At 43.7% G+C, this 12628-nt stretch overlaps 2 protein-coding genes across 2 annotated transcripts; one reads left to right on the top strand and one right to left on the bottom strand.

The window, feature by feature from the left end:
- Positions 1 to 2219: 2219 nt before the first annotated feature.
- LOC137866446 (tumor necrosis factor ligand superfamily member 10-like) lies at positions 2220 to 6838 on the top strand. Its single transcript, XM_068702371.1, has 6 exons — positions 2220 to 2481; positions 3334 to 3474; positions 4460 to 4505; positions 4616 to 4732; positions 5409 to 5644; positions 5745 to 6838. Exons 1-6 carry the CDS (start codon positions 2368 to 2370, stop codon positions 5952 to 5954), a joined length of 864 nt encoding a protein of 287 aa, XP_068558472.1. The 5' UTR covers positions 2220 to 2367; the 3' UTR covers positions 5955 to 6838.
- Positions 6839 to 6982: 144 nt separating this feature from the next.
- msl2a (MSL complex subunit 2a) lies at positions 6983 to 12428 on the bottom strand. The gene is made up of 3 exons (XM_068702370.1): positions 11352 to 12428; positions 9110 to 10521; positions 6983 to 8976 (listed from the first exon to the last, which is right to left on the bottom strand). The coding sequence occupies exons 1-3, from the start codon at positions 11491 to 11493 to the stop codon at positions 8674 to 8676; spliced, it is 1857 nt and encodes a 618-aa protein (XP_068558471.1). The 5' UTR covers positions 11494 to 12428; the 3' UTR covers positions 6983 to 8673.
- Positions 12429 to 12628: the final 200 nt, after the last annotated feature.

Raw genomic sequence — 12628 nt, 5'->3', positions numbered from 1 at the left:
GGAAGAAATAACAATAACATGATAGGAAAAAATATTTGAACATAGCTTTAATTGTCTGTTTGCCATGGGACTGTAGACAGGCATGTCTCTCAGGGTGTCATCTTCCCTGCCCGAGGCCAGAAAGTCGTTAGATATCACACATCTTCTCCCCACTTCTCTCTGACAAGCCTGGGAATTGACACACCTAAGGGAACACAGGAACCTCTCATCGCCGTCTCATTCCGCATTTTGAGATTTTAATCAGTACAGGAAACAAACAACATACTTATTTTCTCGTGTTGCTGCCGTCCTTGCTTACATTGCCACCATTTTCTGTTCAAACTGGTACAGCGCTACTTCCCTGTGTGAACATGACAGCTGCATGTGTGCCGGTGTGAATGTGTTTCACATGCTTAAACGCAGGTCCGTTTGATTGTTGGGAGGGTCGTGCACATCCAGGAGCTGTGAATTCCTTTTAGCTCCACTCTCACTTCCTCACAGCGACAATGGAGCAGGGGTGAGAGGTGAAGGAATGAAAGTAAAGGAACCAGCAGGAATCACTGGAGGTTAAGCTCTGCAGATTGAATGACTCCCTTGGGATAAATGCTACTTAGGCCTACACATAAGAATACACAATGGCGGGTCATTTGGCACCATGATCGAATAGCATTCACTTAGATCACTTCACAATTGCAGGAAAGAGAGGAGGGGAAAAAAGCTTTTTTTCATCTCACTGTTCAGATGCTGATTATGTGCATCTGCACTCAAGTGCTTTAGGTCATATGACAACATGACATTGTTTTATCTTTTTTAGCAACAGCCATTCATACAGTCAAAATTGCTATAAATAAGACACAAAAGGCCAAATTTCTTCATAAAACACAACAATTCTTAGCACTGATTGTTTCCAGAGCCTCCCCGCTCACGCTGAATTCAACCAAGATGGTTAACGCTGCCTTCAGCGGCTCCACATTTGGACTAGAAGTCGTAAAAAGAATTTGCACCGCATTGAAGTCCTTCTGGCAGGAAGTAATCTAATATGAGAAAATACATGAACCCCATTACAAATTGTGGCAGATGTTGGGAAGTTGAACAAAGACACTTTCAACCACAGAAAGGAGTAAACAATGTCAAATATTTAAAAAAACTGCTGCCATCAACAAGCATCTGCTTGACATAACTAGGCCTACAGGATTTGACACGCCATTAGAAAATGTTGTGTTCTACACATGACAGAAGAGCAATCTTCTTCTGTGCAAAGCTAATACCTGCTAAAAACACCCACAATTTGTTTTAATAACTCTCTTAGACATCAGTCACTCTTATGATTTTAGAATTGACCTGGAAATTAAAACATAACTATAATAGCCTACATTAATATAATGAACTTTAAACCTCAACTGTTAGAGAAATTCACTCGAGGCCAATGTAAAAATCATTATCACAGGACATTTATTCTTGCAAGAAGGAGACAGAGTTGAAACACATACAAGTCATGCATCAAGGCTGCTCAGAGGTCTGTTTCTGAGTCTGTTATTTATACTGCAGATAACACACAAGTGTGCTTACACAGAATCATTTGCATAAAGCTACGTTCTTCTCCCCTTCCGCACAAGCAAACGTCATCTTGACGTTTAGTAAGATATACAATCGCCCATTACAGAAGGTCACAGTGACTGCTAAACGAGGAACATCTGAGGATAACAAGTGTGAAGAGTGTTCACACAGGAGCCACAGACTTCATGGAGCCTTGTATGTTATACAATACGAACAGATCATTCTAAAAGTAATTTTTCTCCAACATCAACTTTTAAGCAAACATGAAGCAAATGTCTTTAAAAGTATTCAGAAACACATATTATCATCCATATACTGTGTATACACACACACACACACACACACACACACACATATATATATATATATACACACACACACACATATACATACATACATACATACATACATACATACATATACATACATACATATATATACACATATACATACATACATACATATATATACACATATACATACATACATACGAGTTACATATTTAAATTATTTCAAGAATAATTTAGGGGTCCAAATTATTATTATTATCTCGTTTGGGTTGTACATTAGCTCTCAACTCAAAGGTTTCCGCATTTCCGACAGCACCTGAAGGCGTCATAAAGTTGTATGTGCAACATTAAGCTCACAGCTCATTTCTCCTTAATAACAGTGACATCTTGAGGCTGTTCATCCTCCCTCCCTCTCCCTCCCTCCTTCTCTCTCTCTCCGTGCAGGGCAAAAATGCAGCAGAGCTTGATCTGACTTGTCCTCCCTGCTGAAAGTGTCTCTTGCTCCTCGGAACTTATCTGGTTGCCATACTCACGCTGCGATATGGCCGTTTCTCTTTCTCTCCAGAGTCTGGGGCTCATCATGCTCGCAGCGATCCTCCTGCAGACCATCGCGGTTGCCGTCAGCTTTGTGTACTTCAACAAGGTCCTGAGCACGGTAAGATATGCCTTCGTCTTTCCCCTTAATCTAACATAATAATAGCATCAAACTGACTGCCATCTTATAGGGGAAAGGGAATATTGGCCAATGTTTCAATGATGACAAGTTAACTTCACTTACGACATAGATCTGTATACTGATTCACCATTACTTTTACAGGGATACCATGCCAGTGACACAATTGTTAGGGTGTCAATACGAATAAAGGAATAAGACAATTAAAGTATGAACTAGGCTATCGCCGTGAACTCACAATTTCATTCACAATTGGAAAAGTATGCCTGTAGGAAGGTCTAGTAAAATTGTATCCGAAATTATGCCATGAATTCAACTTTAAAAATCTGCTACTTAACCGTACCTCCAGGGGTTGAACATTGCTGCATTTGGTTTTACAGTATGAGATTTAAAAAAAAAATAAAAGTACCGGTTATGCAAGAATATCTGCCATTTCTTAAGGCTGTGGACAATGAGAGAGGAGAACGTTGGGAGAGCAGATAACATAAAACAATGGCAGGAAACGATATCGTTGTGACACCCAAAGGCAACATATTTCAGATTTGACACGTTGAAAGCAGAAAAAGCTGACTGATCCGGTGCTGAGCTCTGATTGGCTGAGTCACAGCAAAACGCCCACCTCAACTCACACACCTGTGACCACTTACTCGTTAATTGCATGCACTAATTGACATCCACCTGTACCACTACTGTGTACTTTTATTTGTTGTGTTGGAGTCTCAAATGTAAAAAATAAATATTTCTCAATTTAATTCAGAAAATAATGAACTGATTAATAGATAAGGAAAATAATCGTAGGTTGCATTGTTTGTCTTGCCTCTAATATGTTGACAGATGCAGGAGAGTTTCTCCCACAGCAGCGTGTCCTGTCTGATAAATGTAAATCTGCACTCAGAGGTTGAAGATTCAGCGGAGGAAAAGAAGAGCGATCCCTGCTGGCAAGTTACGCAACAGCTCCACCACCACATAGAGAAGGTTTTTGATTTTATTGATTTTTGGTCTAATCTGTCTTCAATTTGTTTTCCCTGATTGCCAAATTATATGTGCGAGAAACTTTCATTACATTTAAAGGTGCAGTGTGTAGTATTTGCTGGCATCTAGTGGTGAACTAAACTTCAACCGTGTGCCAAGCATGGGAACTACGGTGGCCTACGCAAAAAATGTGAAAACACAAATTGAACAATCTAGAGCCAGTGTTGGGTTTGTCCGTTCTGAGCTACTGTAGAAACATGGCGGATGGCTGAAGAGGACCTGCTCCCTATGTAGATATAAAGGGCTCATTTTAAGGTAACAAAAACGCAATGATTCTTATTTTCAGGTGATTATACACTGAAGAAAACATAATTATTGATATTATATGCTATATATCCATGCTGGCAATAGATCCCACTAAATCCTGCACGCTGTTTCTTTAAGACACCAGTGGCTTTACAGAATCTTTCTAAATCACATGCAGTTACACAGACACCTGATTGGAACAGAAAAAAATTATGCATCGCTACATCTCTTCTAAATAATAGTGACCCAACTAGTCAAAGTACATGGCCACCCACCCAGAGCCTGGTTCTCCTTGAAGTTTCTCGTTTCCCGTTGCTTGTAGGGGAATGTTCAATCTCCGTGAATTAAAGAGAACAGTCTTGACCTGCTCTTTATGAAAAGTGTCATGCGATAACTTCTGTTTTGATTCAGCGTTATATAAATACAACTGACTTGACGCTACCGCAGGGGAATACTGCTATTACAGGTCAACAGATGATGTATTTGTGGATCCAGAGGGAGGACTAAATGATTAATGGGGCTGACAAGGCCCCTGGTGAATTACTGAATGTTTATGATCTAAAGATACCTAAAAAAGGCATAAAAACTGAAGAGGTCAAGATACTTGACTGTGCCACCCATTCACTCTCTCTTCTCCCTGTTTTTATTTTTCTTTCCGTCTCTCTTGGTGTTTTTCTTTCAGACGATGGCTGACAGATTCCAGAAGGAGATATCCACTGCTATGAGAAGTGAGAACAATGCCTCCATTGATTATCAGTTACTACTAATAGGAGTAACGTATGACTTTTTCCAGTGAAAATGCCTTGTTTGTGTTTCTTATCTGCCTGTGGTTTCACAGATAAGATGACAGGAGTGCTGCCTTTCCTGAGTCCTGGGGTCCGAGGGGTCCCTCTTCCTAAAGTTGCCGCCCATGTGACCGGTGTCATCTCGTCCACAGAGCCTCCGACGGCGGACGGTGAGGATCCTTTTAATGTAGCGCAGGAGTGAAACATCCAGTGCGTACACCAAGTATAGTCCTGGAAAACATAACGGACATCTTGAACACAAGACTTGTTTTTTTGTGACGCATGTTCACGATGCGCACACGCCTGTGAGTACTGTGTTGCTTCACCCAAACCTTTCGTTGGCCAATGGTGAGGAATGTGCTCCAAAGCTTCTCAGGCTGCTCTCAGATTCAGTAACGTCTCTGTGTTTGTTAGGACCTGCAGATGTGCAGCTGCTTTATCCTTCCACGAAGTCCTGTCCTTGTGACCAGTCAATGTCTCAATTTTTCTTTGTCCACATGTAAAACTAAAGTATTGTCCATGTAGCTTGTTGTATCATATTTATTATAAAGCTCTATTAAAACTATTAAAAAATGCATCAGTTTGCCACACTACTGCACTTAGTTTCAAAAGCCACTGGTCTGTGTGCACATCTGTACGCATTATTTACACACAGAGTTTCTTTAACATTTGTTTCTTATTTGAATATCAGTGACTGATTGTACTCAGTAATGCAACACTCCATAAATCTCAACTGATATTGCATCATAGTGAATGGCCTTAATTGGTGTGTGTGTGTGTGTGTGTGTGTGTGTGTGTGTGTGTGTGTGTGTGTGTGTGTGTGTGTGTGTGTGTGCGCTGTTGCAGGCCCGCGGAGCAACAGGGGCTACCTGGGGGAGCGGATCCGAGTGTGGGAGGGCCAGAGAGGTCTGTCCTTCCTGCAGAACATGGAGCTGAGTGGGGGAGAGCTGCTGGTGCCCCGAGCAGGCCTCTACTACATCTACGGCCAGACCTACTTCAGACTGCCCTCCACGGGGGAGGGGGAGGGGGAGGCAAAGGGGGAGGAAGAAGAAGCACAGCTTGTCCAGTATATATACAAGAAGGTTAGGCTTTGTGCACGCTATTAATCGATTGAATATGAAAAACAAAAAAAATGTGTCGCCTGAAGATTTCTTGATCTTGTTTTTGTGGTATGGCCCACAGATGAGTTCCTACACGGTGCCCATTCTGCTGATGAAATCTTCCCGGAGTGCCTGCTGGCCTCGGGGTCAGGAACCGGGTCTCTTCTCCCTCCATCAGGCCGGTACTGCCTTTCTGCAGCCTGCCGACCGCCTCTTCATCACCGTCAGCAATGCCAGCGCCATGGAGATGGACGGGAAGGCGAGCTACTTTGGGGCCTTTCTTGTGGGCTAAAGTGAGAAAACCTTTCCGGGTAGAAAAGTCCGAGACTAGGATGACTTGATTATAGACATCAACAGAAGTGACTCAAATGTTGGCTTGATAATTTGAGCAGCTGTCTGGTACAGGATTGGAGAAGAATGGACTCTGAGGAGTGCAAAGGACTTCTTCGGGATAGTAAGGATATGATGAAGCAGAGCTGCAGAAGAAGATAAGCTGGAGGAGGAGCCATTCACTGTGTATTTACTCCAGCTGACACAGGAGTTCAATTCTGTTTTTCAAGGCTTGTAAACAGAAAGCGTTGCATGGCAGAGCAAACATGGATTACATGATGCATTCACAGTACTGGGCGTTTGGTCAAGTACAATAGATGCAGATTAAATGTTGTACTGTCATGTGTGAATGACTTCTATTCAGAACAGATTGAGTTGTCATCCACAAGAAATGACAGTGCTGCTGGACACGTGACACTTCTTTTATGGAAAAACAAGTATCAAAAAATGCCACAAGACAAGATTTTTAAATGTTCAGTATTATAAGTGAAGCTTCCTTTTGACTTACAGTACTTTTGAATTTCCTCTGTGCAATGTCTTGAAGGAATGTGTGCATGACATAGATCATGATGTCCTGCGGCCTCAAAGAGAAGCACTGACTCAGTATGAATGAGTATAAAGTGTTTTGTGACACATTCACACTTCTATATCCAATGGATACCTATAAAGATTGTCTATTCCTTTTAAGTTAGATATATATTTTCTAATTAAACAGATTTAATGAAAAAATCTCTTTCCTAGGTCCTAATATGTTTAACGTTAGTATGTGTGGTAATGGAGGTGAGGTAAAATGACTAACCTGTACTGGTTTGTTGTTTTTAGGTTTGTCTCTTCATTAAATGGGAAATGACAATTTACAGTATAAAAGACTTATTTTACCATTTTTGGGATTCTTCCTAGCTTGTGGTGAATATGTGGTGCACTGTCTGCACAAAAAACAAACTTGAGTCAAACATGTCCTCTACACAAAAAGACACAAAACTGAAAAAGTAAAAAACTATCATTTAATTCATGTTGTATTACATGTTTCCATATTATGGCAGTGAATGTTTCAGCAATAATAAGAGTCACTCCTCAAACAAGAGCTTTTGTACATAAAAAAAAAAAAAAAAAAAAAAAAAACAATACCCAAAACTAATCAGGGTTCAAGTAATGCCCAAAAAAAAAATACATCTTGAAACATACACACGCGCAGGAAGATAGATCATATTTGCTGATCATACTGTAATCCACCGGCTACTTCCTGGTCTATGAGTTGAGAACCAAGGTGTTCGTTTGGTCAGCCTGAGTCCTCCCACTCTCTCCTTCAGTCTCTTTTTGGTCACCACGACTGGACTGACAAACATGTTGTAGTTACAGTAAACACAAACACAGACAATACACAGCCTCTCAAGTTATAGGAGGGCTTCAAGGTGCTTTAACTAAAACACAAATAAAGACAGTGGTACCAAATCTCAAACACCTGGTATCAAAAATAGTCTCTGAGTTGGTCTCTAATCAGTCGGGACACTACAACCGGGGGGGAAACAATGCACACGCAGAGGACATTTTGTCTCGTTAATGACAATCTATGGCTTCAGTTTATCTAAACACACACACAGTCATGTACAATCCCATAATCAAACCATAACGGTGTAATATTTTAGAAGACAGTCGGTTATAGTCTGTATAAATGGCAATACTGTAAACAACTGCGTGTGTGCACGAGAGCTGGGAGGCTCCTTGTTGGTGCTCCTATTGCTATGTTGTGATTTGGCCAATCAGACTAAGTGCTTACAACCCACCATCCGACTCCCCACTGAATTTCAGTAAATCTCAGCAGGCTCACTCACGCACGCACACACACAAACGCACGCACACAAACGCACGCACACAAACACACGCACACAAACACACGCACACACACGCACAGAAACTGTGGAGCCAGCCAAGTGCTTTGACATTATCTTGCTGCCTGTACAATGCCTGCATCAGTCAAGTTCATTAAGACAAATTCGTTATCAGCCTAACAGTACTCGGATTGAGTGAGTTAATGAGATAGAAAAGGCATAGAGTCTTGTGTGGGACATAACTTCTCCATAGATTAGTCACAAGATTCATTCACAATTAAAGGTGTGAACACATACAGGCTTAAGGATTAGTAAGGGCCGTCCTGATACCTATGATGCATTTCTTAAAATACACACGGAGTAATACTCAAACATGGAAAATGCTGTGACAGGTGACGAGATATGATGCCGTGTTTTTGTTATTACGCACCAAAAATCACACATGCGCACACTGAAATCTATAATGGTGCGCACACACACACACTGACAAACACAAACTCTGGTATGGGTTCCTATTGCCTCTAATAGTACGTCTGTGGGCTATGAACGAAAAAGCACCTCTGGAGTACAGAACAGCCTTGGAACCGAGTATAACTGTTTCACTACAGACAGGCAACAATACACACCGGCACACAGGCACAATACAGGAGGCTTTGGCACACCCATGCTAGTCTTACTACTCAGCATTTTCCAACACAGAAGGAGAGCAGGTTACAGAACAGGACAGACCCATAGCTGCCTTATTGCCTCCCCTCAGGTGTTGGGGAGGTACAGGTTGTCTTGACAGATACAATGATCAGCCGTCACATTCAAATCAGCATCGAGCTGTTTTGTCTATGGAGTCCCCGCCTTTCATCCAATCAGCAGCTCCAGGCTGTCCTCATAGCTGGGCTCTTGTGGGGGGCTGGGCGACAGAAAGGTTGCGGTCACGGGGGCCCCAGTCGCTGTGGCGACATTGAGGAGGGTGTTAGTGCGGATGCTGGTGGTTGCCGGGTTGCGGAGTGCAGCGGCCGCGGTGATGCTGGTGAGGTTGATGCCGAGTGTGAGCCGCGTCTGCTCCAAGGCTTTCTCTGGCACGGCAAAGGCCTCTAGCTTCTTTTCCCCGTTGGCCATGTAGGAGTTCTGGCAACCTCGACAGATACAATCCAAGCACGCCTGAGGAAGAAGACAACAAAAAATAGTGGAGGAACATTAGTCTATTTGAATCACATCAATGTTACATACAAGCTGCAAAATGACTGGTCTAACCTTATAGTAATACATTGACTTTATCAAAACCTATTCTCACCTTTCGGTTGGAATAGCAGGGACAGCGTTGGCCCCTGCATGTCAGTACAGATGGATTCTGGGTGGCCCTGCCACACTTGCAGCCCTTCTTCTCCGCAGGCTTCTTATACGGAGGCCGAACAGGCGCTGGGGGCACAAGGCAGCCGGACATCAACCGCTGGTCTTTGCTGCCATCCTTGGTCTTGGAGCCTCCGCTGCTGCGTACCTTTGCATGGGGCTTCTTAGGGCCCGTGTCAACATGCTTTCTGGCACCTTTATTGTGGTTCTGCGCAGGCCGACTGAGCTTGGGGGGCGCCCCGTTAGGAAGGGACGAGTATGTGTGTGCCGGCACAGTTAAGGAGGGTGTAGGTGGTTGCATGTACAGTGTCTGAGAAGGGTTTGGAGTGTGTAGATGTGAGGAAGGGCCCTGTAGGATGGAGGCGATGGGGAGGGGTTTCACCTTCTCCCTATCGCTCTCTGAACGAGAACGTTTTCGTTTAAGGCGGACCGGCGGGGGCTTGGAGGTCGGAGGAGGATCGAAAGAAGATGTGTGTATGTGAACACCATGACTTGCCACTGTATTAGTCCTGTCTGTTTGAATCTGTGTGTAATTGTGAGCTGCGTCTAGCTGTATGTACATTGGAGCGTGTGCTCTGTCCGTGGTTATGTGTGCGTGAGTGTGCATACGCTCTGGCTGGGTGTAAGGAGAATCTCGACCGGGTTGAAGGGGATCCAAAGTCTGTAACACCTCCTCCACACTGAGAAGCAACACCTCCCCCTCCTCCAGCTCCCTGCTGCCAGATTCCCCATCCCTGAGTGAGCACACAGTGCCTGGAGTTGGGGCTAAAGGTCCAGTGGTCAGACTCAGTTCCAGACCACCACAGCCAGTACTGGACACAGACAGGTCTGCCTGTGGCTGCTCCTCTACCAGCTCGCATACTTCCAGCTCAGGAGAAGAAGGATCCTGGTCCTCCAGCACTTCTCCGTTGCATTCCTGCGGTCCATTGGAACGAGGAGGGTCCGAGGAGGAGCTCTGCGGTACAGCTGACAGCTCTGCAGGAGCAGGTGGTGCCTCTGTGGGGGTGAGGGACTTAGGGGCAGATGGATTCACATTTTCCTGTGCTAGGATCGGGTCTTCTGTCTCTATCTCATCTTCATGTGACATGAGCACCTCCTCTAGCAGGGCCATAACCTCTGGAGACCCTCCCACATGGCCGCTGATCGACTGCAGCAACGGCGAATGGGTTACATAGAGACAGAGCTTCCTGTAACATTGCACCAGCAACGAGAGCTGTTTGTTCTCCTGGAAGCAGGAGTAATCCTTACAGCGGCTGCACGGCGGCCTTATCTGCATCTTCTGGCCTTTACAGCCCAAGCAGACATAATGCTGACACTCTGCATGTGTTGGGGAAATGGGATCCTGGAGCAGTTTACCTGAGACAAAAACAAGAGTGAGCAGTTAATCCATTTGTTGGTCCCAACTATGTGCAGCAACTATGGCACAATCAACAAGTAATTTTCAATCCCCGTCAGCCTAAGGCAACTTCGTCAAATAGCTTGTTTAGTCTGACCAACATTTAAAAAATATATGCCTTATAATTTTTTGTCAATTGACCAACTAAATTGTTTCAGTACCGACTGATGCATTTCAAGTAGATCAGGAAAATCAATAACTTTAATACTGACACCACAATCTATGACTAATCTGGACTTTTAATTGTTTCTATACCTTAAATGCCACAAAGAAGGCTTCAATCACCATGTTCACATCAATACTTCTGTTAAATGTTGGATGATTGCACAGATTATCGCGAAAGAAAAACACTACATTACATAATCATCAGAGGCCAGACACATTGTCACATATCATTCTGTCAATCATCATGGCCTCAATGCAAGCTGCGCAAGGATTGATAGTCAACTAGCATAGCGAAGTGAGTAAATAAAGCCTAAATAGGAAACACATGGCTCTGCAGCAGACACAACAACAGAGGAGTCATCTGTTGTCTTGACAAGAGGAGATGACTGGGGCTCAGCCTCAGTTGCTAAGGAGACCACTGAGAGCACGACAAATCGTGTCAACTGCTGCGAACACACGCACACCCACTGGCACATCGGTCAATATGAATAGTTATGAAACACTGATTCATTTGAGAAAAATTAGACTAATTTGCGCCACGACACAGATGCTAATCTTGCAATGAGGTGACACAAAACATGATGTGTACTGCTGTTGTACATTGGTTGTGTTTCAGGATGCTTACCACAGACAAGACATGCAATGGACTGTCGGAAGAAGGGCAGGAGCTTGTACATCTCTGCGAAGCTGTGAGGCTGCCGCGGGTCACACTGCAGCACGGCCCGGCTGGCGGACACGTACAGAGCGGTTGCATTGACGGGGTTCATAGCAGTGTTACTCCGCAGACTCGGGGAAAGACGGCCCGGGAGAAGAAAAAAAAAAATCCAGCCACTCACTGCGACGGAGCTAAAAGATAGCCAAGTCTCAGGGTAAATAGAAGAAATACAAGGTGGCCTGGTGGGGTAACAAGCAGCCACTCGAGTGTGTCAGTGCAGGCACATGAATATATAATAGACACAATAACAGACAACGAAGCGGTTCTCAATAAACGCGCACAACGCTAGCTAGCTCTGCAGCGGCTAACGTTAGCTAGAGCTAGCATCACCGGTTCGTAGTAGTTACTATTTACCAAGGAGATCACAATTCAAGTTCCTGTTAATTAGGACCAGTTAGACCCTTGGTTATAATTACTTACATCCCCCCAACGCTGTCTAACAGCTAACAGTGGATCAAATGTCCATCCATAATCAAAAGGTTAGCATTACGCAGCTAGCGTTAGCTTACGACATCAGCCAAACGATTTAAACGAGAGATGCTCAATGTTAGCCATAGAGCCCATTTACTAACTAACCCTGTCTCATTGTCGATGCCTAACTGAACGAAAAGCTGCTCCTAAGATCACACATTTGTTTGGGTTAGCAATGAGCTAACATATCTCAGGCGCGCACTTGATGTAAACAAAGCTAACCAGTTTACGTTAGCATGCCATGCCAAAATTAGCAAGCGAAAAATTAAACCGTATCATTAACCCCCCTATGTCCACCTTATGCCTCACGCGTCGGAGGGAAATGCAAGCTGTGAATCGAAACCCTACGATTCTGATACGTTGTACTATAATACTTGGCGAGCAGCGACCGAAACATAGCTAACTAGCCGCTTTGCAAAATGTATCAATCATTCGATTTTCCACTTTTCCTCGCGCATCGAACCCCTCTCCACAGCCATGATCATCGCGCGAGAGTTCTCCTAGTTACCCTGGTTACCGTAGTGTTCGAAGGGTTTAGCAATCTCCTCTCCTCTCTGCTCTGTACACACCTCAGCACCTTCAGCATTCACGCAGTAATTATGTAATTATCTCATTATTATATAATTATGAGATACGTATCTCATTATTATGAGATGCTAAGTCATAATTATGATATAGTAAGACATAATTGTGATATATTAAGTCATAATCATGAG

Source organism: Cebidichthys violaceus, unplaced genomic scaffold, assembly GCF_023349555.1.
Source record: "Cebidichthys violaceus isolate CVI_PGR_0920_01 unplaced genomic scaffold, fCebVio1.0.p SCAF_83, whole genome shotgun sequence".
Lineage (NCBI taxonomy): Eukaryota > Metazoa > Chordata > Actinopteri > Perciformes > Stichaeidae > Cebidichthys > Cebidichthys violaceus.
The sequence above is the reverse complement of the archived record's forward strand: the minus strand, read 5'-3'. Positions and strand labels throughout refer to the sequence as shown.

What these genes read in the sequence shown, in the direction of transcription:
- LOC137866446 (XM_068702371.1), top strand. Translation starts at nt 2,368, where the DNA reads ATGGCCGTTTCTCTTTCTCTCCAGAGTCTGGGGCTCATCATGCTCGCA. An exon ending in GATATCCACTGCTATGAGAA is followed by an intron (nt 4,506 to 4,615) that starts GTGAGAACAATG and finishes GTGGTTTCACAG; the next exon opens with ATAAGATGACAGGAGTGCTG. An exon ending in TCCAGTATATATACAAGAAG is followed by an intron (nt 5,645 to 5,744) that starts GTTAGGCTTTGT and finishes TATGGCCCACAG; the next exon opens with ATGAGTTCCTACACGGTGCC.
- msl2a (XM_068702370.1), bottom strand. Translation starts at nt 11,493, where the DNA reads ATGAACCCCGTCAATGCAACCGCTCTGTACGTGTCCGCCAGCCGGGCC. An exon ending in CATTGCATGTCTTGTCTGTG is followed by an intron (nt 10,522 to 11,351) that starts GTAAGCATCCTG and finishes TTTTTGTCTCAG; the next exon opens with GTAAACTGCTCCAGGATCCC. An exon ending in CCTGCTATTCCAACCGAAAG is followed by an intron (nt 8,977 to 9,109) that starts GTGAGAATAGGT and finishes CTTCTTCCTCAG; the next exon opens with GCGTGCTTGGATTGTATCTG.